The sequence below is a fragment of the Salvia miltiorrhiza genome, chromosome 8 (genome assembly GCF_028751815.1).
Source record: "Salvia miltiorrhiza cultivar Shanhuang (shh) chromosome 8, IMPLAD_Smil_shh, whole genome shotgun sequence".
In the NCBI taxonomy this organism is placed as follows: domain Eukaryota; kingdom Viridiplantae; phylum Streptophyta; class Magnoliopsida; order Lamiales; family Lamiaceae; genus Salvia; species Salvia miltiorrhiza.
Window position 1 is genome coordinate 48,766,745 of NC_080394.1, and position 24,991 is coordinate 48,791,735.

The 24,991-nt window shown below is 40.1% G+C and overlaps 3 protein-coding genes across 9 annotated transcripts; 1 reads left to right on the forward strand and 2 right to left on the reverse strand.

The window, feature by feature from the left end:
* Positions 1–799: 799 nt before the first annotated feature.
* On the reverse strand, positions 800–11,464 carry LOC130996916 (DNA polymerase zeta catalytic subunit). Of its 5 annotated transcripts, XM_057922184.1 has the most exons (15): positions 11,215–11,464; positions 11,034–11,116; positions 9,804–9,861; positions 9,049–9,098; positions 8,857–8,969; positions 8,352–8,394; positions 7,731–7,799; positions 7,069–7,218; positions 6,811–6,982; positions 6,629–6,720; positions 6,168–6,551; positions 2,527–6,020; positions 2,116–2,419; positions 1,392–2,006; positions 800–1,220 (listed from the first exon to the last, which is right to left on the reverse strand). In XM_057922184.1, the coding sequence occupies exons 1-15, from the start codon at positions 11,321–11,323 to the stop codon at positions 1,047–1,049; spliced, it is 5,910 nt and encodes a 1,969-aa protein (XP_057778167.1). In that variant the 5' UTR covers positions 11,324–11,464; the 3' UTR covers positions 800–1,046. The 5 variants fall into 5 exon arrangements, with proteins under 5 accessions (XP_057778167.1, XP_057778169.1, XP_057778168.1 ...); XM_057922186.1 differs by lacking the exons at positions 9,049–9,098; positions 11,215–11,464 and having other exon boundaries at positions 11,034–11,096; XM_057922185.1 differs by lacking the exons at positions 9,804–9,861; positions 11,034–11,116; positions 11,215–11,464 and adding an exon at positions 9,308–9,783.
* An 8-nt stretch (positions 11,465–11,472) lies between these two features.
* LOC130996921 (putative pentatricopeptide repeat-containing protein At5g08490) lies at positions 11,473–15,893 on the forward strand. 2 transcript variants are annotated; one of them, XM_057922197.1, is made up of 3 exons: positions 11,557–11,713; positions 11,817–15,101; positions 15,626–15,893. In XM_057922197.1, exons 1-2 carry the CDS (start codon positions 11,697–11,699, stop codon positions 14,167–14,169), a joined length of 2,370 nt encoding a protein of 789 aa, XP_057778180.1. In that variant the 5' UTR covers positions 11,557–11,696; the 3' UTR covers positions 14,170–15,101; positions 15,626–15,893. The 2 variants fall into 2 exon arrangements, with proteins under 2 accessions (XP_057778179.1, XP_057778180.1); XM_057922196.1 differs by having other exon boundaries at positions 11,473–15,101.
* On the reverse strand, positions 14,199–19,365 carry LOC130996920 (probable linoleate 9S-lipoxygenase 5). Of its 2 annotated transcripts, none has more exons than XM_057922195.1 (9): positions 18,915–19,365; positions 17,646–17,929; positions 17,050–17,290; positions 16,583–16,924; positions 16,383–16,468; positions 16,030–16,137; positions 15,645–15,949; positions 15,283–15,546; positions 14,199–15,071 (listed from the first exon to the last, which is right to left on the reverse strand). In XM_057922195.1, exons 1-9 carry the CDS (start codon positions 19,096–19,098, stop codon positions 14,318–14,320), a joined length of 2,568 nt encoding a protein of 855 aa, XP_057778178.1. In that variant the 5' UTR covers positions 19,099–19,365; the 3' UTR covers positions 14,199–14,317. The 2 variants fall into 2 exon arrangements, with proteins under 2 accessions (XP_057778178.1, XP_057778176.1); XM_057922193.1 differs by having other exon boundaries at positions 17,646–17,932; positions 18,915–19,350.
* Between the last annotated feature and the right edge of the window lie 5,626 nt (positions 19,366–24,991).

Consider the following 24,991-nt stretch of genomic DNA (forward strand, 5'->3'; position numbering starts at 1 on the left):
TTCCAAGAATCGTGCGTTGGTGCTAACAACCACTTTTTGATCCTTAGGATTATAGAAATAATCACCTTTCGTTCCCTTAGGATATCCTACAAACAGCATTATTTCGCATCTAGGCTCCAATTTCTTCGCTTCGTTGTCTAGCACGTATGCAGGACAACCACATATCTTTATATGGCTCAAACTAGGCTGACGCCCAAACCATAACTCGACAGGAGTTTTAGGAACCGATTTGGACGACACTAGATTCAGCAAGTAAACCGTTGTTTCCAAGGCATATCCCCAAAACGAAATAGGCAACGATGCATAACTCATCATTGATCATTTGAAGAGAATGTTTTGTTTAATGTTGCGACGTCGTTTCCAAATGAGTTGTAATTACATTAGTTTATTTATTTATTTTTTTAAGCCCAAAAAAGCCACGTAACACACCAATATTGATACAATGGGTACTTCTATTCACTTATTCTAACGATATGACACATTCACTAAAACGCTAATACGTTGAATCATGAACTAATATTTACCCAAAATTAAATTATCATACGCAGCTTTCCCATTTTCATCGTCGGGCGGGTGTCTGATGACACGTAGTAATTGAACCAAAAAAAATTACAAAACTTGTAAAGTTTATATATTTATAATAACATTTTTATTGCATTAAAAATCAGAATTTAGCAAAAACAAGCATATTTACCCACTAATCCAAAATATTAAACGGTGATAGATATAAATAGTTAACCTGAATCATATTGGAGACTAAACATTTGTATTGTCGCAACTAATTTCCACTCATGATAAATACACCAAACTACAAAATAATGCATTCACATCAAATTACAATAACTACATCAATCTTCTCTAAAAGCCTTTTCATACCAATAAGACAAATGGCAAGGAGAAGATCAAATCTAATCTAACATTAGTATACATATGTGCCAAATATTCTAGTATAACTGTATATAATTTGTATTTATATGTAGGTACATACATGTGCATAAACCTTGAACAAAAAACCATTACTATTAAGTAGATAATAATGCGAAGAGTTAGAACCATTCTACCATGCATTTAGGATAGAAACCAGTTGCCGTAGCTACTTCAGAAAGCGACTGCATTTCTTTCTGGACTTTGATTCTCTCATAGAAAACTGAGCACGCCAATGAAGTGCATTTCACTCCACTTTCAACAACCCAATCCCCTCCTCCACAATCACGACATATCTGCATATGTAGAGAAAGAGATTTAATAGATTACTGTAATAGGTAACACAGAAACGAAGGCAAAAACTCATGTGGTGCATCCACCGCAATTAGGGCTTATGAATCCCTAGTTAGAGTTTAATAATCACAATTAGAATTTTATTAGGGCGAATGCACTGAAGTTATACTCACAGCAGCAAGGTGTTGGATATTCTTTTCGAGCTTCGAAGTTCTTCCCGCCAAGGCTATAGCAACAGTTGTTTCATTCTTGGAACAGTCACCACAAAGATGAGCTGATCCTTGAACTAACTCACCACAGAGTGTGCAGTGCTTGGATGAGTAGTAGTAATCGATTCTCATCCTCTGTGGATTCTGTGCGAGGGATTGGCGTTTCCCAGCAGCTTCGCGCACTGGGCGAGGCGTGTCCAGAAACCACTGGTTCAGATCAGCTCCAACCAGTCCAAACACTCTCTGCAGAGCTGGGATGATTTGTTTCCTGATGTAATAGATATCATTTAATCTGAAAGGCGAACTGATGGCTAGAAGTTCAAACGGATCGACCACCATGTCTACTAGACGAGCACCGGGCTCACCGTGGATCACTACATAAGGTATCCGCTCAGCATACCGAGGTTCTGCCCGAGGGTCGTTGCGCAGTGATTTAGTGGCCACAATTGCTGCTGGTGGAAGTGAATAAGCACGTTCAGCATAAGTACCTAGGCGAACCTCCTTTGCAAAAACAAAGTCCTGAATGGAGACCCTGCCGGATAATATTTTCGTCCACTGACGCAGCACGTAAGTTTTTACCTGAACCAGGAAAGCAGGAAAGCAGATATGCATTTAGATCTTTACAGAAATTCAAGTTGCTATACAAATTGGATCGGGGGTGCTGAAGCCCCCCTAGATCACTCCATACCTTATCTATATCCTGGCTTTCAAAATAGATCCTTAATGACTGCTCCATGGTTTTAGATACAGCAGCACATGTATCTCTTCGAACTGTCTCGATGCCCTTAGCATCAAAGATCGGCTTGCTCTGATCAGGACTCTCGTAGCTGTAACCCACATATCGCTTCTTTGTAAGGAGGAAGCAGGGGTGGTAAACCTTTTCCATTTTCAACGTGACGGGACTCGGATTCATTTCAGTTATTGCTGATGCAATTTCTCGTCCAATCGTGAATGCTTCTTGAACAGACCGCCCTTTAAGGAGTACGAACATGCTGCACCAAATAAGAGCATTTGTAACTCAGCCAAGAGAAAACTAAGCAAAAAAATCTTTCGAGTTTAAAAGGACCCACTAAAACATTGGATGAGTAAACGGACAAACCTATCTGTATCACCATAAATGACTTTCGCTTTCCACTTGTCATTTGAGTTTACAAACGAGATTGCAGTTTCCAAAGTTCTACGGCCACACTGCACGATACTATCTGCAAGTTCAGCACAAGGCATGCGTCCACTAAACCCAGCAGCTGTATAGCCATAAGTGACATTTGCTATAAGCTTTAAAGCAAGTTGTCGAGCATTTAGTATCCTGTGTCGAACTAGCTGAGATGGATCCAGCTTTTTCATTGCTTGTTTCACCATGATTCTGGTTGACAATATCTCTTCTAACAGCCTAGGCAGTATACCTCTCCGGACTTTTGAAGGAACATAGGCGACACCATTTGGAGCTACCAGCAACTCGTGTTTCAAATTGCGCAATGTTTTTAAATCTGGTGAATACGAACTGACGCCAAGTCCGTGTGTTTTTGGAGGTGTGATCTTTCCCAGGCATGTACAAAAGCAAAGGTTATATCCAATTACCATTGATGGATAAAGAGACTGAAAATCCAGAACGACGACAGGATCTGCATAAAACCTTGATTCTGGCTCCATAACAAGCGGTATACATTCCATTGCTGGTTGACTGGCAACCTGTTGGGTTCCGGGGGAAATGGCAAGATAGTTCTGTGTGTGCGCTAAACGCAAAAACATTGATTCGACACGATACTGTGAACCTCGAGATAGTACAGAAAAGAAGTCAATACCAAATACTCGAGCTAGTTCTGATGTTCGGTTGATCATATCCAGCTGATTCAGAATCTGTAAATTCAACTTTGCTCTCTCACTTGTATAGTCAATAGATCTATACCGTGCTCGTCCAGGGCCACTTGCAAACCATCTTGTTAGCACTTTCCAAGGGATGTACGGAATTTTTCGCCTCAGCACTGTCTCGGCAACAGCTTCAACTGTGTACATGTTAAGCTTAACTTCATTACGCATTAGTCTCCAGATATTAAGCACAATTCTGCCACCAACATGAACACCACTGGCATGCGTCCGGCCCCACTCGTCCTCAATTATTGAGTTCTCGAGATAGGGTATTTCAGCAGTTACCGATTTGGAATCTTTTTCTTTTTCAGAAGCCCTAGAATCTGTAGAAGAGATATTGATTCGAGATGGTGTCCTCGATATATTATTCAGCAAACCGATGCCAAGATGTGCTGCCCTTTCAGCCAGAAACCCAAGGGAACCGCTTTGAACATCCCAGCCCATAAGAACGTCAGGGTCAAAAGCATGGATTAGCTTCGTGAAATGATTAAACAATTGTAATTCTTCTGGGAAAACAAATTTCTTGGACTCTGAAACTGCATCAAGGTCCTTTTCTACATTAGCAGAATCCCACCGCAGAAGCACATAAGTATCAAACATAGATTCATCATCCTCTTGAAGAACAAGAACGATAACATTGATGGCATCAAATCGAGGGTCCGGTCTTAAATCCCCTCTAGAATCAGCCTGTACCTCCACACTAAGCAATGTAAGCTGCTGTCCTTGACCCGCACTTGCTGGATCTCGAAAACCAATCTGACTTAATGGAGTTAGCCTCATCTTTTTATCAGGACCAGATATCTGAGAGGTATCTAGTGAGCAGCTGCTTTCTAGTTTCCTCTTAGTCTCTTGATTATGCTCTGGTGGTTGATTTCGCTTTGGCATATAAGCAGACTCGGGCAGGATGGAGTTACTGTCATCAGCCTGAGAATCCTGTGAGTCCACTATATCACCAGATAATCCATCAGATATTGGAAGAAATCGCGATGGTGAGTCTATCTTGTGCCTGAAAATGTCGGAGCAATCAGGAGACAGCCATCTATCAACAGATTGCCTTGATGGAGGCGACATTACAGGAGTCAGCATGTATAAATATGACCCATCATTCTGGTAAAGAACAGGAACACCCATTACTGCTTCATGGTTATCGACAGGCCCACATTTTCTAGGGCTAACACATGGAAATTGTTCTTCTTCCAGGCAATTCCTCTCGAAGAAAGGCAGCAAATTGTTTGCCGATCTTCCCTGAAGAGACATTGCTATGCTACTAACCCCATTTCTAAGAAACAAAGGAGCTTCAGTCTTGCCCTCCTGTTTCCAATCTATTGTTGGAGGTTTCTTGGGAATGGTCATGGCGATAAGTTTTACAGTTTCAGCTTCCTTGTCTACATCTTTTGATGAGTCATAAGCTTCATACATGCCAGGATCTCTTCCACAATATGGTGAATTTTCAAACTGTGTGTGAGTTGTTTCCCTTCCCATGCCCTTCAAATCATCGGCTGGAACATCGTGCAACTTGTGCATAGAGACTGAGGTTGGAGACCTTTCACTTGTGCAGGCAGTGTTGGATGCAGGGTCACCTACAGCTGAGTTTGAAGGGACGGCACATGATTCCACAATACCTGTTTGCAGCATAGTGTGGCCTAAAACTTCACCAAAAGTCTCCGGGGTTGAAACATGAGTGTGTTCAGACTTGCATGAGCTGACAGCGACATTCACATTACAATCAACAGTGCTGTGCAAATATTCACCAGAACAGCTATAATTATGATCAACACACTCTGTATTTCCATTTTTTGGCATATTTTCTGCATCTATGCCATCCTCACGAGTTGATCGATGCAAATCCCCTGAAACAGGGGAACAAGATGGTTTTATATAAAAAGCCTCATCGCAGGCCTCAACAATGGAATTTATTTTCCTCTCATGTGAGTTTGTCAGTGAAGTAAGGTCCTTTTTGTTTTCATCACAACTCCACAGCCTTGAGCCAAGGATTACGTCTCTGCTTCCATACTCAGAATCAGAGCAATATTCTGCATCCCTCCTATAATCAGAGAGTTCAACTCGAGAAGACCGTTTTCTCCTCATCAAATCCCGTGTAGAGCATTCAGCTATTACACTAGCTTGCCCTGTGTGACACACATCTTTCTTCTTATTAATTTTTACAAGTGGAAGTTTATCTGATTCATTTCTAGTCCAAGAAGTCCCCAAATCTTCTTTTGCCTTGGGAGGTGAAAAGTCACTCACTTTCTGACAGCAAACAGGTAAAGAACCCCATTGAGGTCTTTTATTTAGATGCTTATTGCTCAACTTTGAGGCTATTCTAGACCATGATTGTGCTTCCAAATTTGACTTTGCTTCACTATATTCTGTTTTGGGTGCCTCGCCTGAGCAGGGAGTTGATGGTAGATCATCACTGGATCCATCCACTTGCGGAATAACCCTACTCATCAAAAGTTTGTTAGGATCATTGTACTCAGCAAGCTGGAAGGGTTTGCCGTCGCGGTCTTCATTATTAAGCATATCAACAGAATCAAGAATATCTTGACACTCTTTCTGAGATTCACTTTCATAATCCACATTGGCTCTCTCTAACACTTTGTCAATGTTTTTTGAAGGAAGTAAGGGACTCAAAATTGTCTCATGAGCGAGCTCATCATCAGAGTTGATATCTTCTGCAGCTTGAGAAGATGCAAGCCACTTTAAAAGCCTTAAGGCATCTTCATCCTAATGAACACAATTCATATAACACAAATGTAACCCAAATAACAAAAAACAGGTTTAAGTCAATGAAGAATAGGGGAATATCTTCTCCATATACTCATGTTCAGTTTTATGACACAGACATTTTGGGCCATGAATATTGAGAATTACCTTTGCAGTTGACGGTTCCGCATTGGCAGATAGTTGCAGTTGATAAGCTGCATCAGTCTCATTAGTTTCTGCTGCAATAAATTCCTGAAGTGGTGACTTTAATGATATTAAAGGTCCAACTTTTTCGATTGCCTTTGAATAATTGGAAGGCAAATAACTGCTTTCTTCAAGGTTAGCAGCCGCAGGGTCGAGAAAATCTCCACAAACCGCTGAAGACTCAACTGACTCAGGAGTCAAAAGTGACCAGTTATCTGAATCATCAAACACTTCCATAAATTTTTCAAACTCAGCCCCACCTAACAGATCCCTTAAAACATCTTGTGGTAGTGGTTTCTCTGGATCAAGAAGCATTACTTCAGTTACCCCATTCGCCTCATGTTCTTCCTAGTAAAAGAAAGAAACAAACATAATTAGCAAAATTAGTAGGCAACCGACGGAAATTATGTTGATCAGATTACTACCTCCCATATTGGTATTAGCGACTGAACCATTTTTGTGTTGGAAGGGGTTTGAGACATAGAGACATATGATATAAACTGCTGATTTACAATATCTGCATATCAATGCATATGAAAAAAGCATATATTAGTTAAAGGCCACGGAAACAACCACGTCAACCTTCAGACAACTGTAGAGCAACAACCATGTGCTACAGCATCCGCTTCCAGTTCAGAGGTACTCTGGCGCCTGAATAGTGGATTATCTTCACCTGCTGAAGAACTGGGTTGATTTGAAAATTGCCATATCCATCCATCAGGAATCGTAGAAGATATCCATATCGGAGTAGCCAAAGAAAAATCACCACCTAAATCTGCCTAGATAAGAAATCACAGTATAGCCTGAATCAAACCCATATTCAGAATCCACTCACTAGACTGAGCAAAAGGAACACCACGGAAACCTGAAAAGCCATGCAAGTGGAGTCATCTCCTGATGTTCTCAGTTTACCATTGTACTTGACTTTCTGGTGAGAATAAACATCTGGAACAGGATGGCGAAACTTCATCTTAGAAACATGTAAATGTCCCATTCCATACAAATTGTAGTCAATCTGAAAATTATGAAATGTAGAATAAGTTTTAAGGGAGGCATTACTGCACTCTTTCAGGGGAAGACAATGTGGACAGAAGCGAATAAGTTTTGGCACTACTAGAGAATAATCAATTACACATGTGGCCAAGCAAAAAAGAGTCTTACAAATCTCAATAGGTTAGTTATTTTCAACCTAACTGTAAGAAAATGAATCTAGGAAAACTTATCCATGTTTTCCAAGGCATGTAAAGAAATTGAAGGAACATCACTAAAAAAGAAAGTGGAGATCATTGAAATCTTGAACACCAATTGGCAAGAGATATAAATAGAAGACAACATTCCACAATCAACAAAAGAATATTAAGGGCAAGTAGCACGCAGGTGCTATGATAGAAAGAATTTTAACCATAAGATAATTAGCATGTCAGTGCTGTGACAGCAAGAATTCAAACCACACGATGATTATACAAGTGAGCCACAAGATGGGGAACTTATTACTCAAAATGAATTTATGTTTGAAGATAAGCTCACCAAGAACTGCAGGAGAAAAGGTATATGTGATTCATATGGCTGCAAATTCTTATCCAGTACAGCACCTACCTACACAAAACAGAAAAGGTTAGATGTTCTCCAGGCTTGCAAAATTATAGAGGGGAAGAACAGAGATAACAAAATTTCTTGGATAACCAAAGGAGTATTAGGTCACTCATGCAGCAACTTGCAATATAATAGAGAATTCAAGTTATCTAGAAGTAATGTATCAAGGAAATGTTTTCCACTCTATAATCAATCTAAGAGTAATGTATTGAGTAATGCTTCCCTTAAATACCATTGAAAAGTAAGATAGTCAAATATGTACACATGTAGGTAAACACACACCCAGCCACCCAGCAGCACAAGCATACTGAGAAAGGGGAAAATTGACAAATAAAAGAAAATGAAAAGGACCACAAATAATAATAAAAAAAAACTTTGTAAGTTCAAATACCGTACCAAACTAAGGACCAGCTAACCTTCATCAGCTATAGGCCTATAGCACACATCCAAATAACATACAGACACAATACATAGAGCAGAAAAAATCCCATAAATAGAAAAATTATTGAATTAATACAGATGCTGAAAATTAAAGAAGCTTAAAATCGTTGGTACCAGAAGAAGATTTGCAGCACGAGAAACATCCTGTGGATGGTAGCTGATCTTTATGTCAAGGTCTTTCACATGAAATAATTGAAGTAGGAGCAAAACATAAAGAGAAAGGATGGCAATTTCCTTTCGTGTTAATCTAAGGTGCAACTTGTGGAGTATGATATGCACTAGCATATGATAAGAAATTTCCATTGTCCATACCAAGCATACAAGATTACTGGAAACTATGGTGCAAAAACTATCCCCCTTAACAATTGCATGAAAGGAGGACTTGAAAAGGGATATATGTTTATCAAATGATTGCAATAGCAGGCTTAAAAAATTAAGGGAACTATCAATACTTACATCAATATATGAACAAGCAGATTCAAAACCAGGGAAAATCCCCAGCTGCTAAGATTTAAAAGCTAAAAGATGATTCACCATGTTCATGGGCCATGGTAAAAGGAAAGAAAGGGGGAGAAATGCACACACATACACACGAGTACATATTCCAACATCAGGATACAAATATATCTTCATAAATAGCTCCTCTGAAGAATGATAACCGTAAAACTTCCTCGCACGAACGAGATTGCAACCATGCACATGTTGACGTTTTGAGCCAGTATTCCCTTTAAGCTGTTAATATTAAAACCAGATTCTTATATTATACTAGTGAAGGTGAACTAAGCTTTAGAATGTAAAAACAAGTTAAAACCTTCAGGGCCTTCTCAAGGGCAAGAGATACAGAATGCATGCATGAATCAGCTGCTCAATCACAAGAAAGAAAGAAAGAAACACGTAATGATTAGATTACCAGTTGGAAACTATATTTAGTTCAAAATATTTTGGAGAAAGGGCAAAATAACGAATACAAAGTGAAAAAGGACTGCAGCATAATACCTAGGCAATAAAGCAGATAGATATTACTGCAAAAGATTAAAAAAATTACGGCAAAGAAAATGGTCAAGCCATACCTTTCATGGTAAATACTAAAAGGGAGATGAAGGTTTGGTTGGAAATGGTGATAGAGAACACCAATTTTACCAAAGCGAAAGTTGAGCCATCTTTGAAAAACTGAGTTGAAAATCAGATGATCAATGTTTACCGAGTTAACAACACCCAACTTGAAGGGGATCAGGGGAGTGCAGAATTTCTGAAATTTAATTATTAGAAATTAATATTTTTTTCCTGTTGATTTGCTGATGTCAATATAGAATGACTAGATGATGCTCTTTGTTTTAGTTTTCTTTTCCTAGATAGGCTGTTTATGGGGTGTTTAGTACGTGTATCCCTGAATTAGAGGGATTCTTTTCTAGTCCTCTTATCCTATATACATGCTACTGTAATATGTTTGGAGCGTAGTTTTTCTGAAAGATAAACCTCCCTGTTCTGAAATTATGTTAGAGAGTAGATAGAAATATAAGAATAATTGTTTTCTGCATCACCAGTGAAGTTTCAGCTAATAGATACCTTCATCATTTGCTATAGGCCCCAGATCAGAAATAGGAACATACAAATAAGGTAAAACCTGCAAAACACAAAGGGAGCTTAAGCAAATAGCTCATGAATGAACATTGACAATTTAATCCATGAAACTGAAATAATTTATTCAAACAATATAAATACTTACTAAGAACATCAATCTAGAATCATAACTAAAGAGGATTGCAGAAAGATATGTAAATGATAATTGAGAAGTGAAATAAACATATGAATATAATTTTTATACAGTACTTTGTTTCCTGTTTGACCCAGTTTGTGATAAAGTTCATAGCACATTCATCCTGAATAAAGTCAAACAAATGAGAACTTAGGATATAGAGACAAAAAGTAGAGCTACAAAGATCTTGGGAAAACAAGGAGAATGACATCAAATAGAAAAATGATACACAGCCACAGGAAATCCTCTTTACAATGGCAGTAGTTGATACATGGTGCATTAGTGCAAATAGATATTGATTCTCCGAGAATAAAATCACTATTTTAGTTTTGAGAAAAACAACCTCATGTGAAAACTTTTTTTCTCTTACCACAAAAAATAATCCCACCTTCAGTCTTCATATGAGAATCAATAGAAATAGTGGCTTATTTTTGTTACCCACTAAAAGAAGGGAGCCTTCACAACAGCCTTGCCTTCATGAAATTTGTGAATAGAAAATGATACGTAGATTCAAAACAGCATTCTCATTAACAGATTCTATAGAAGACTAATCAGATATCAATTGCTCTGCCTTCTCCTTTACTAGACTTTCTCTAATAAAATCTCAAAAGGTGCTCCAAAATCTGTATCATAGACGCCTAAAAAACTAACAGCCCTTTCATTATTCAACCATTTCTGCAACTGTGGCGTTCTTCCACTAATATTGTGTAACAAACTAATAATAAACAAGTCATCCATCATCTCCTCACCTTGCCCTACAAACTGACCAGCCTAATCTCACCCTATTGCGATTTTCCACACTCCTCACATCTCACAAGTGAGAAAGTGGAAATTTCCAAATTACAATAAGCAAGTTTCAGAACCATTTCCCTCATACTTCAACTACACCACATGTCAGTCAGTACACAGAAATTCGAATCTTGAATCATACGTCTAATTAGAAATTTCAAATGCATGCCTACAGGCCTACGTATAGTTAATGGGATCAGAAATATAATCACACAAAAAAGAACAAGAATTTCGAGTATCCAATTGCATACTTGATGAACGTGCAAACAAGTCTTCTGACCAGCCGGCGTCGAACCGTATATCCTTATCACTGGAACCTCGTTCACCTTCCCACCTAAACACGGCGGTTTCACAAAACCTCAAACCACTTTACATATCAAAATACAAAACTAGAACTAGTCCCTCAATTACGCAAAAAATAAGAGATTTTACCGTGGAAAGAGCTATAAGAAATGTCGAAGTCGGGAATTGGAGGCGCCATGTAGTAGTCGATCGAAACTATTCTGACGCTGAACAATTGGGGCTGCGAACTCCTCCCCATTTCGCTTCTTACTTTCTCTACTGCGAACCCTATTCAGTTAACTCCCGCCATTTGACATTGAGAGAGATGCAGATTTGGCGGTGCCTGTGGGTTTTGTATTCTACATATATATATATATGAGAGGAACCGTGACTTGTAAGCTTTGACTATTTTTTAGTATTTTCTTAAATACTTTTATAATTGAAGAATTGGTTTTTAAAGTTGAACAGAAAAGGGAAACTAGGTGGGGCCGCCGCCGTCGGAGTGAGGGCTTAACGCTGCTACCTAATTAGGTTTCCACGGCTATGGGTACAATGAGAGAAGCCCTTTCCGTCTTACTCCAAAGAAGAAGCTATGAATCCAGTTACCAAGTTTTAGCCGATCTTCTTAAATCATGTGCGGCAGCATCAGGTATCAAATTGGGGAAATCTGTACACGCTCACGTTATTAAAGAAGGACACCATTGTTGCCACTTAATCTCGAAAGCTTTGCTCAACATGTACGCGAAATGCAGAGTTCTCGACGACTGCCACAAGCTGTTCGACGAAATTACTGACCGAGACACCGTCACTTGGAACACTCTCTTGTCCGGATTCGCCGGTTCCGGCCGTCACGATCACACGGTTATGAGGTTTTTCAACATGCTCCGTGCTGTGCGCGATCCTAAACCGAGTGCCGTCACTCTCGCTATCGTCATTCCTGTCTGCACGCGGTCCGGCACCCGGGGTGCTCGGAGGAGTGTTCATGCGTACGCGATGAAGTCTGGAATGGAATCGCAGACATTGGTAGGAAATGCTTTAGTGTCGATGTATGCAAAATCTGGGCTTCTTTTGGATGCCTGTGTTGTTTTTGGAGAGATTTTTGATAAAGATGTGGTTTCGTATAATGCAGCGATTGCAGGTTTAGCGGAGAATAAGCTCGTCGAGGATGCTTTTCGTCTCTTCACTGAGATGATTAAAGGGCCAGTAATGCCTAACTATGCCACCATTGTAAATGTTCTGCCCCTCTGTGCTGCTATGGGGAAGACTGGTTGTGACAGATTAGGGAAGGAGATCCATTGCTATGTGTTGCGGCGCGCTGATTTGGAAGATGAAACCTCGGTAAATAATGCTATTTTGAGCTTCTATTTGAAAGTTGGTCGAATAAGAGAAGCAGAATCTTTGTTTGAGCGAATGAAGTTCAGAGACTCGGTTTCTTGGAACTCGATGATTGCCGGGTATGCTTCAAATGGTCAGTGGTTGAAATCGTTGGAGACATTTCGGTGTTTTGTTTGCGTGAAGATGGTTGGACTTGACCCCATCACTGTGATCAGCATTCTTCCTGTTTGTGCCCAGTTAAGTGATCTGCAAGTGGGGAAGGAGATACATGGGTATGTTTTGCGGCATCCTGCCTTATGCGAGGATACATCCATTGGAAATGCTTTAACAAAATTTTATGCGAAATGTGGCCGCACAGATGCAGCATTCGGAACATTTTCACTCATCCGTCATAAGGATTTGATATCGTGGAATACTATGCTTGATGCGCTTGGCGTAAATCTACTTAAAACTCAGTTTGCTGATCTCTTCTGTTTGATGTTTGTGGAAGGAGTAAAACCTGATGCCATAACTATCTTAACTGTGGTACATCTCTGTGCTTCCCTTTGCAGAATTGATAATGTTAAAGAAACTCATGGGTACTCATTGAGATCTGGTATTTTGCATGGTGATGCTGAACCCACTCTTGGAAATGCTCTGCTTGATGCATATGCCAAATGTGGAAATATAGAATATGCATCAAAATTGTTTGATAACTTATCTGGAAAGAGGAATGTGGTCACCTGCAATTCGATGATATCAGGATACTTGGAACATGGTTCACATGATGATGCAAATACTATTTTCCAGAGTATGTCTGAAAGGGATATTACTACTTGGAATCTTATGACCCGGGGATATGCCCAGAACGAGTGTCCTGATGAAGCTCTCCGTTTGTTTCATGAGTTACAGCATCATGGATTAAGGCCTGATCCCATGACTGTTATGAGTATTATTCCTGTTTGTGGTCAAATGGCTTCTGTGCACTTGCTGAGGCAGTGTCATGGTTACATAATTAGGGCCTGCTTTGACGACGTTCATTTAATGGCGGCTCTTCTAGATGTGTACTCAAAATGTGGGAACATAAACGCTGCATATAAGCTTTATCAATCAACTCGCTGGAAAGACCTTGTTGTGTTCACGGCCATGGTTGGAGGATTCGCTATGCATGGAATGGGCAAGGAAGCCATTAGGGTATTTGAGTTTATGCTCGAGTGTGGTATCAAACCAGATCATGTTGTGATCACTGCTGTTTTATCTGCTTGTCGTCATGCTGGTCTTATCAATGAAGGATTATTAGTTTTTAATTCGATAGATCAGGTGCATCGCATGAAACCGAGCATGGAGCAGTACGCATGTGTGGTGGATCTCCTCGGTCGAGGAGGTCAAATTAAGGAAGCACTATCCTTTCTAAATCACATGCCTATTGCACCAAATGCCAATTTATGGGGTGCTCTTCTCGGTGCCTGCAGAGCCCACCATGATGTGGACATGGGTCATGTTGTAGCTGATCGCCTTTTAAGAACTGAAACCACTGACATAGGAAATTATGTGGTTTTATCAAATCTGTACGCTGCTGATGCTAGATGGGATGGGGTGTTGGAGATGAGAAAGATGATGAAAACGAGAGACCTGAAAAAGGTGGCAGGTTGTAGTTGGATTGAAGTGGGGAGGAGTAAAAATATATTTGTAGCTGGAGACTATTCTCACCCAGAAAGAAGCCTCATTTACAGCACGTTGCGTCACTTGGATAATCAAATAAAAGAGCTGTATCAGTCTCCTTATACTTGAGATAAGGACAGCCAATTCATGCGAGATTGTTGTTTCCAAATGCATATGCACTTTCCTTTCAAACAGAATTTGAGAGCTTGCCATATATTTTGACATGAGTTTTACAGATAATATTTGCAATCTTATTTGGCAAATCCTAGCAAGACAGTTACATTGAGATGCTGTTGGGAATTCCCCTGCCTGTCAGTCCGATCTCACTGCTGGGGTATAGCAAAGTGTACGGCATCTTCACTGGCCCCGACCTATTCCTCCATCTCTTATCATTGTTCAAATCAATGAACTTTTGCTCTGTCTCTCTTAACCGGTCCCCAAACCTTTCGAATGCTTTGCGTGCCTCTGTGTCTGCTGTCCATTCAGGAGAGTCTCGCTGTCCAAGATAAATCTCATCGGAAGAATGCCTGGATAAAATTTCTACGAGGGAGATGCCAAGCACACCTTGCATCTGGGGAGTGATGGTTTTCAAGTAAGCCTTTTCAGGATTCAACTTCATTTCTTCATAGGCAGGAGTGCCAATATCTGGAATGAATCTCCGGCTAGTAGCAGGACGATTTGGCAGGTACCCTCCATAAGGGTACTGTCCGAAATTTAATGCTGCGTGAAGGGCAGACGCCACCCATATGATAGTGGTGCAGGATTCTATCAGCTCTTCACATGATTGCATTGTGGGCCACCAGGGTTCGTCTTTCTTATCTCCATGTCCCTTTTCTCGTATTTCAGTCCACCACGCCTGAAGCTCGGGATCTTCCTGAACCATTTCATCACTCTTGTAGTAAAGATTGCAGTAATCCTGAACCCATGTTTTGATTGCTCCCCAGATCTCGAGTCCATCAACAGCAAAAGGATAGTCCTCTATCAGTAATCGCACTCCATGTGGGCAGCTAGAGTCTTTGATTGCCACCCCTCTGCAAATTCGTAGATAGTTAGCAAGAGATGTAAGTTTAAACTTTTGAGAAAGCTTTAGAGTTATTTTCGTTCAGTTTTTACAAAATTATGGAGCAATGTTATGGAAGGGGATTGATTGGACAGTGTCTTAGAATTTTTTATCTGATGAGTGATCATTATTTGCAATCTCATGACAATAGTATCATATTGTAGAGCTCAATACACATGTACCTTTTTATAAGGTCTCCTGGAAGTGCTTGCTCTGGGAAAACCCAGTCCTTATAAACCATAGATGACATTTCCAAAGAATATTTTCCTGGAAATACTGTCATCTCAACAAACCCTCCAGCACATATAAGGGCTTGACGAGCTAGTGCATTTATATTCATCGTATCTCTGAAGTGAGGCTGCAAAAGTTTATGAATTGGGTGGAGTACACTCAGCTGTCTGTTGGTGGCGATAATAAATGGCTCAATTGATGCATGAGTGTTTAACCTGCATTGAGAAGAGGAGAAAATATTTGAAACTTTTCTTCATGAAAGATTATGCCATGCCTAAATTTTTGTTTTTGCAGCTATGTTTAACAGCTTTACCAGTGACTTATGAGCTGGTGATAGCCAGAGTCATCTACTGCCACATAAGCCTTCGCCATCAGCCAGATGGTACCTTCAACTCCATCTTCTGCTGGGGTGCATACGCGACTTACTGCACCGTAATGATCCCCTTCTGGATGTGGCAAACTTAATTCAATTGCTATGGGCCTCAGTGTTCCATCTTCTTTCAAGAAGAGAATTGTTCTCGTTGCATAAGTCTTTGCAGCTGTAGTATTTATCCTCCTCAGGTATGGCATCAGGCTGTCGTGGTGATCTAGTATGTACAGCTTATTGTTCCTGATTGCCTATATATATAACCACCCCAATTACTTAAGTTAATATTTGATATTAATCATCCATGCAGTCAAGTTTGATTTAGTTTTACCTCAGCAACAGTCAAGCCTTCTAGATTGTGTATTATATGCTTTTCTGATATTTTACTGGATTGCCTTCCATATAGCTCTGGATTTAGTTTGCTTGTTGGCGGGAATTCCTGTGAGTAGAAAAGTATAACAATCGAACACTTTCGACCTCATAGGACAAATAAATAATATGAACACTATTCTTGGTTTTTCTTTTTCATTTTCTAGAGCGTTATTAGCACATGAAAGTTATTCAGCAAATTCTGTGTTTTGTATTTGATTCTGTTTTGTTTACTCAAAGCTAAAAATTAGCGGCTTTATATCTGATACCCCCTTCTCATAGGAAAAAAGATAAAGAGCAGAAAATTTTATTTACTTGGAGGCATTGGATAATGACAGGATTGATTCCAGCCAGCATTTCTCTACCGAATTCTTCATCAGATCGCCAGGCATCTTTATCTTCTGCTCCACGAAGAAAATAACAAATTAGTTTAAGTAAAAGGTTAGCTCTCTTCATTTCTTAAATTAATACATGTCAAAGTCAACAAATTCAGTATAATGTTTCCGCTAAGTTACCTTTGATGACATGTGGCAGCGGAAAATTGTATGTTTTCTCTCCATCTGATCTGAGTAGCTCCCTTATCGTCTCTAAGGGTATATGTTGTCTAATTTTCTCCAACATAGTTACATTAGATACTTCGGTTGCACCATCATAGAGCCGTAGCACGTCCTCAAATGAGTCAAACTCATCGGGAGTTTTGTCAAACAGATCCTTAAGCACTGGCACCAAGAACTGAAATAGTGACTTGAGTGCATATGCTACAAAATCTGACATCTTCAGATGACTAAACCTTTCATCCCTCGGGACGTAGATGCTCAGGCTGTTATATGCTGGTATCCTGCTCTCGGTTCTGGGATCTACAAAGTAGCAAGTGATTAAACACATGTGGTTTATACGTAGATGCTTAAATGCATGCATCTTCCAATGTCAGAATGCATCTATACATGGTAATCTCTCTTAAGTTTCATGTTCAACCTCTTACCTGATGAAGCCAGAGGCCGGCCAGTTCTTCCTCTGCGAGGATATGGGTATTCAGTTGAACCCCCAAGAATGGGACGTTCATGCTCTGGACCTTTATCTGGATCACCTAAATCATTGTATATATCATAGTCGTACACCCTATCCCATTCCTCAAGCTTTCCTGTTCCAGTTCCTCTCAGGTTCTCCAATTCTTCTTCTCTGTAACCACGAAGTGGCGGAGGCGTTTGGCTAGGGAGATATGTCTGCAACAGAAGGTTATTTTCTTCTTTATATAGAACACACGTCACAGGCACAAAATCACTCTTTCTGAGTCAAAGCAAATTGTTTAATGATAAAGCTAGACGTGCAAATTCTGTTTGATTTTGGCATCTGAAAGCTAATGCAGAAGCAGCTGTTTCGTTCTTATAAACTTTTACTTTTAGGTACATGGGAGTGAGCACAATAACATATGTGAACTTGAGATCATGCTGAAACAAAATATAGCATTTGATGCACCTTCATGAATGAACTTAGTGGAGATAGCTCGTTATATAGCCTTGAAAGAGTGTAGCGATTCATGTTATCACTATTTAACATGCTGCAATATTTTTCTTTTACCTGATTAGCGAAAAATATCCGGTCTTTTTTGTAGCATTCAGCATGGTAAACCCAAGAATTGCAGATGAAATGGACGCGGCCATGGCCAGGGATGTCTTCAAGAGTCAGCGTCTTGAGGTAGAATTCACTATGGTGAAAATTTGTGATTGTGAATGCCCCCGGATAGCCCATCTCCTTGCTCCACTCGAAGGTGACATTGTACGTGGCAGCTGCTGTCATAGGAGTGATTTTTGTGATCCAGTCTTCTAGATATGCTTTCTTCCCAAGTTTGCCTCTGCAACTTTCTGCTGTAAAAACAAACAGGAGTCAAGTTTCATCTTTGTATTCCAATTTTTAGCATTGTTGCCGGCAGCTTATATAAATATTTGTCACTATTTTTAGAACTGAAACTTCAATTGATGTTATACAACTTATATTTACTTCCAATCGACCAGTTTGCTATTTGTGAAGATAAACAATTCGAGAATGGCTGCTGAACTATTATACCGGTTGCTGATCTACACTAAAGGTGCCAAAAGACCGGGCCGGGCCGCCGGGCCAGTCTTTCCTAAAACTAGGAAACTGACCCGGGCTGGGCTCAAAATAATGAAATCCAATCAGACCCATAACACTATTTGTAGCCCAAAATTGGGTCGAGTCCACCCAGCTTTTGATCATTTTGGGTGGGCCCAACCCAGCCTGGATTTCCAACAAACCTAAAAGGTATAGGCCCAATCCAAAATCGAGCAGACTTGTTTTGTCAGCTTTTGATCATTAGAGACTTGTTTATAATTATATAGAACTTACCTTCAAGCAATAAATAGCATACATATAAAATTTACATACAAAATCATAGATTTGCAACCCATCATGTCTAAATGGATAAAAGAAATGAACAACAGAGAAAATCTCAAATTCAAGGCCTCAGCTAATCATTTGAGAGGATAAAAAAGAAAGAAAGAAAGAAAGACAAAGAAACCATAAAATAAAATGAATTCACCCAATTTTTTTTTTATTTTTTATTTAATAAAGTAACAACTCAGAATTTTAAGAGCTTTAACTTTAGGCATTATTTATGAAGTTTACGCAGAGATGCATCATGATTGAAGTTTCATTTCCTCAAATAAATAAAAAATGATTGAAGTTTCATAAATACAAAATCAACCATCGCCAACGAAAAGCCTACATCTGAACCGTAGGCTCACCTCTGTCGGTGGAGACGCAGCTACTACTTACTAGATCACCATCCAATCAATCTCAATAACGAAACAATACATTATACATACATACCAGCAGAATCTGGATGAGCGGCGGTGCCGATGAGCTGCAGCGCGACCTTCCTCCCCAAAAACTCGCCGACTCGATCGACGACCGACGCCGCGACGTTGTTCACTCCGAGCACGTTCTTCTTCATCAGCACCACCACTCCCCTCACCTGGCCGCCGACGTCGCCATTGACGATGCGCTCATCCATCGCTGCAAATTGTGGAGTAAGAGTGATGAAGGGGAGAAGATACTTATATTAGTAGAAAACAGTGTGCTAGTTTTAGTATAGGTTGACTTGTATTATTTCAAGGAAAATTCCAAAGTGTGAAAGGTAATATTTAAATTTGATGGGGAGTGTGATTTTGAGCGTAGCAAATTCCATGTAAGTGGAGTTGGAAAACACTGTTTGTGTCTGGGAAGGGAATATATTATCAGTATCACTGTGATTGGAAAACGAATCGGCATAAGCAGACAATATTCTAACAACTTTTTCTTTTCTTTTTCTTTTGAATAAGTGGGCCAGCTTTGAATTTTTAATTTTCATTCTTTGATTTGTTTGGATGAATTTATTTAAATCAAATTGATCTGGAACAACAAGGACAAAGGTTGTAATATTAAAATTGAAAATATGTTTTATTTTTATTTTTTTACTTTTGGGGAGGGGAAGCGGTAGGGTTTGAACCCCCGCACCTCACTGTTCGTAGATAAGAGTTCGCATCATTTGGTGTCTCCTTGGGGACAATTGAAAATGTGTTTACTCATAGTAAAAGTTTATAAGTTTTATATATATATTGAATTAAGTTTGAAATTTGAATTATATGTATTATAAATTTATTTAAATAATTTAACATATTTCTAAAATGGAATGAAAAATTATACTCCCTCCATCCAAGGCCAATAGACTCATTTCTTTTCGGCACGGAGATTAAGAAATTCACTTTTTGGTAGTTAAATGTGGTGTGGTCCACCAAAAAGTAACATTTTAAGAGTACTCCCTTATGAAAAAACTAAATAGTACTCATTTATTGTTACTTAATAAAGTCCTAAACGTTTCTATATTAAGACTAGGCATATTGGAGTTGGACAACCTAAAATGGAAAATGAGCCTATTTTTTTATCAGGAAAAAGAACTTTTTATTTAAAAGAATGAGGGTATTAGGAATACCCAAACAAGAAAGGATTACAAAAGAGCAACAACAAAGAAAAATGAGAGCATCACAATACTCTCAAGACAATTTAACCATGCAATTTTGCCTCCAAAAACCAGCGCCTGAAATCTATAGTGATACACGCAATTTAAATGCCTCCAGCCCCCCCTATCCTTGTTTTGGTCTCAGCTACCAACTTCTCTTTCCTCCACACACCTTGGTTGAACTTACAAGCATTCCTCTCTTTTCAAATGCACCAAATCGTGCACAACCAAACAACAAGAAGAAATTGGATGTCCTCCTTGTTTCCAAGATTCATAAAAGCCAACAAATGTTCCTTTGCCTTATGATTCATAGTTGTCTGTTTGCCAATCCACCGCAATATCTCTTTCCAAATTTCATCAACTTTATGGCACTCAAATAAGATATGATTAATGGTTTCATCTTTCGATTTGCAAAAAACACACAAAGTTTCGGCATTTTGAAAACTCACCTGTCGTTTTTGGAGTTCATCACAAGTAGGCAGTCTCCCTTTCAAAATCCGCCAGGCTGTAGTTCTGGTCTTGAAAGGAGTGGCAGCCTTCCATATCAGCGACCAAATCTTGTCATCATGAAGACGGTCGGTAGGATTTCTCTCAAAGCACAGAACCTTGTACGCCGTTTTGACAGAGAAGCTGCCATTGGGAGATGCTTTCCATCTCCAACCATCTTTGACACCAACACTAACTCGAGCTCTGTTGATAATAGAATGAAGAGTGTTGGCCTGCTCAAGATCTCTACCCGACAGGTCTCGGTTCCATGAGAGCTTCCATTCCCAGTTCTCGTCGACCCAATCTCCCATACTTTTGATGGCGCCTCCTTGGTTGTTACTTAGAACAGTCTAGGGAACATTACCGAGAGGCTCTTCCTACCAATCCAACAATGGTGCCCAAAAAGAATCATATCTCTCTCCCCGATTTTCATTTCTAAATTTTCTCTAAACCATTTCCCATTTTCTCCCCAGCTGAAACTCAAAACATTTTTCCACCATCCCGGTCTAATCTCTCTATTTCCCACACCCCTCAATCCTTCACTTTGCCAACAGACTTCCCCCTGAGTTGCTCGAATCACCCGAACCCATAATAAATCTTTCTCAGTTAGGAACCTCCACATCCATTTTGACATGAGCGCAATATTAAACCAATCGAGGTTTTTGATATCCAAACCCCCGAGTCAATTTTCTTTGCACAACTCATCCCATCTCACCCAATGGATTTTCCTAGTCTCCAAGCCTCCCCCCCCTCCCACAGGAATTTGCTCAAAAATGATCAAATTTCAGACAACACACATTTGGGTACCTTAGAGAACGACAATTGAAAAATTGGGATAGAGAATAGGACTGACCGTACCAAAGTTAATCTTCCTGCAAAAGATATTTTCCTATTATTCCATCCTCTGATCTTCTTTTTGATTTTGTCCACCAAGTATCTCCACTCCGTCGCCCTGTTGAGGTGTATCCCAATTTTGATGCCTAAGTAGTTAGTAGGGATTGCTCCTACTTTACACTCCAGAATTTCAACCAATTCAACACTTTTAGATTCAGCGGTACATACTCCCATGATGTAGCTTTTGTTGAAATTCACAGTCAAACCCGAGAGTAGTTCAAAAAGTTTTAGAATACTCTTGAAAGCCCAGGCATGTTCTTTCGTATCCGGAGCCACGAACATGGTATCATCCGCGTATTGTAAATGGGAAATCTCCACCTCTCCCCTGCCAATTTTCACCGGTTCCAACAATTCTTTTTTAACCGCTCTCTCGACTAGCAGGTTTAAACCTTCAGCTACGATAAGGAACAAAAAAGAAGAAAGTGGATCTCCTTGTCTGAGGCCTCTTTCCAATTGAAACTCTCCTGAGGGACTTCCATTTACCAGAACATTAGTAGTTGCTGAACTAAGACAACCTGCAACCCATTTCCTCCAATTAGGGCTAAAGTTCATTTTGTCGAGAAAGGCCCAATCCACTATATCATATGTTTTTGCAAAATCAACTTTGAAAAGAATATTGCCTTTTTTCTTTCTCTTGGCCTCTGCAATGATTTCGTTCAAAACTAAAACTCCATCAAGAATATATCTACTTTCAATAAAGGCACTTTGACATACGGATATGATATGCTTCAGCACCTACTTCACTCTCGATGAAAGAACTTTTGCAGTTACCTTGTATAAACAGTTGATAAGAGAGATCGGTCTGAAGTCTTTGAGGCCCGACGTTGCTTCTTTCTTTGGTATTAAAACAACAAAGGAAGGGTTGCTTCCTCTAGTCAACTTGCCATAAGAATGAAACTCCTTGAACACTTTGAAGATGTCCTCCTTGATTATCTCCCAACATGACTTCATGAAATGAAAGTTAAAGCTGTCGGGTTCGGGGCTTTTCCCGCTATCACAATTCCACACCGCCATCTTGATCTCCTCTTCCGTGAAAGGGTTGTCTAGCCGCCCTCTTGCTTTATCTGAAATTTTCTTTTGAACGAAGTCCTCGGGGAGGTTTGGACTTACTCTAGTTCTCTTCCGGAATTGTGACTGGAAGTGAGATCTGACCTCGCTTTTCACCGCATTTGGCTCATCAATCCAGGAATCATCTACAAGAATCCCCGGTATCTCATTCTTCATTCTTCTACCTGTAATTGCCTTGTGAAAAATTCCACTGTTGACATCTCCATTCTTCAACCATTGCATTCTCGATTTTTGAGTGAGCAGGCAATCCTTATTGTTCATCTGAATAAGCAATCTCGCCTCTGCTTCATTTCTCTTGGTGGCCTCATCTTCCTCCAAGCCCATAATATCATCAATGATGTCCCATTTCTGAATTTCATCGCGTAGCCTCGAGATATTATCCTCGACCTGCCCAAAAGTGGTTTTGTTCCAAAACTTGAGATATTTCTTTAGCCTCTTTAGTTTTTCCTTAAAGACATAACAATTCCATCCGTTAATACAACTTCGTTGCCAAGAATCTTTAACCACTCTCTCAAAATCTTGATGCTTTGACCAAGCGTTGATAAATCGAAAAGGCTTCGGTCCCCAATCCACCGCCTTTGTTTCCAACGTAATCGGGCAGTGATCGGATATCGTTCTTTGGAGACCTCTCACTCTTGATTGAGGCCAGATAGACAACCATTTTTCATTCACCAAGAACCTATCAAGTTTTTATTTACACTGACCCTGTGGTTGATACCACGTGAACTTCCTCCCCTGCAGCCGGACTTCAACCAAATTGGAGTTCCTGGCAAAATTATCGAAACCCTGCATGTCTCTACTGGAGAATTGTGTTCCCCTTCCGACCCTTTCGGAACTATTTCGGATTGAGTTAAAATCCACTGCTATACAGATACAAAATTCTTTGTATTGCTTCACCACAAGACCAATTCTATCCCAAAGCACCTCCTTATCTCTCATATTTTGGGAAGCATAAACATTAATAATACAGCAATTGATGTTACCTGAGCTCCATCTATCATTCACGAACAGGGCACCCGGGATGTCCCAATGACTACAACTGGAAAATCGTGCTTTGTTCCACATGGTCAGAATCCCCTCTGACCTTCCTTTAGCATGGCGTTCAGCATACCCGAAAAATTCTGACCCCCAGATGCTCTTGAGGTCCAAATCATAGAACCTTTCAATTTTTGTTTCTTGTATCAAGCAAAATCCAACTCCAATCTATTCTTGGTTTCTCTGATCTCCCTCTTCTTAATCTTGCTCCCCAGACCACGAATATTGTATGAAAGAACCTTCATTAAAAATTAGGTATCTTATTCTCATCTGCGCCATCGGAATCTTTGCCTCCATTTAGTTGCTTGGCCATCTCGAAATCGCCGAAGCTGCTAGACAATCCAATTTCTTTTCCGAACCCCCAAATTCTTGTGCCTTCATCCAAATGGTCTTGATTGGTCTGTGTTTTACTGTCCTCCAATTGATTTTCTGGTTGGTTCTCGCCCGATCCCCTTTCATCCTCGTCTCACTACTACAAAATTTCACATACATAACACTTCATACATAACGGTTTTTTTTAAAAACCGTTATGTATGAGCGCATTTTCTAGAAAAGACAACGGTTTTGAAGAAATCCGTTATCTATGTAGTGTTATCCATAACAATAGATAACAGTATGATGTAATCCGTTATCTTTTAGCGTTATCTATTAGTTACATACATAACGGTTTGATAAACCGTTACGTCAACCGTTATCTATTAACACTTTTTTACAACAGTTTTTTTACCGTTAAGAAATGCGTTATATAACTGTTATGTATTAACATTGTTTTTTTTCATAAATATATATTTTTATTAGGTAAAATTCGAAACCTAACTCAAAATCTGATTTTCAAGCTTCTGCTCCAATACTCCTAACACACCCGCCGCCTCCCCCGGTGACGCCGCGCCGGACGACGCTGCACGAGCAACCGGACGCCGGTGCCAGTGAGTCAGTGACTGCCCCTGCCCCCACCCACCCTGCATCGCGTCGCCTCTGACGCCGCTCTTCTCGCAGCAGCAGATCGAGAGGTGGAGCACCCTTCTCCCCTCCACCGAGCACGAGCAGACCACCCCTCTCCTCCGCCGACGCCGCTCTTCTCGCAGCGGCAGCAGCAGATCGGGCTTTTTGCTTCTCCGTCTGCCACCTACCGCACCTGTCTCTCTCTCTCCGTCCGTTAGGCCTAGCAGCTGTCGCCGGTCGAGCTCTCAATCGCAGACCCTAGGAGCCGCCGCTGTCGCCGCCGCCTTCTACAATAGCCACCACCAAGGTAGAATCCCTAATTATACATCCCTTACGCAAATCTCATTCCAAATCCCTAATTTTTGAACTTTGTTGGTAACAATATGATTTAGATTAGGGCTTTTGCTCGAACTTTGTTGCAATCCTTGTTTAATATACCCACTCCTAAGTCAGCCGAACAAGAACCTAACAAAATGAACTGGAG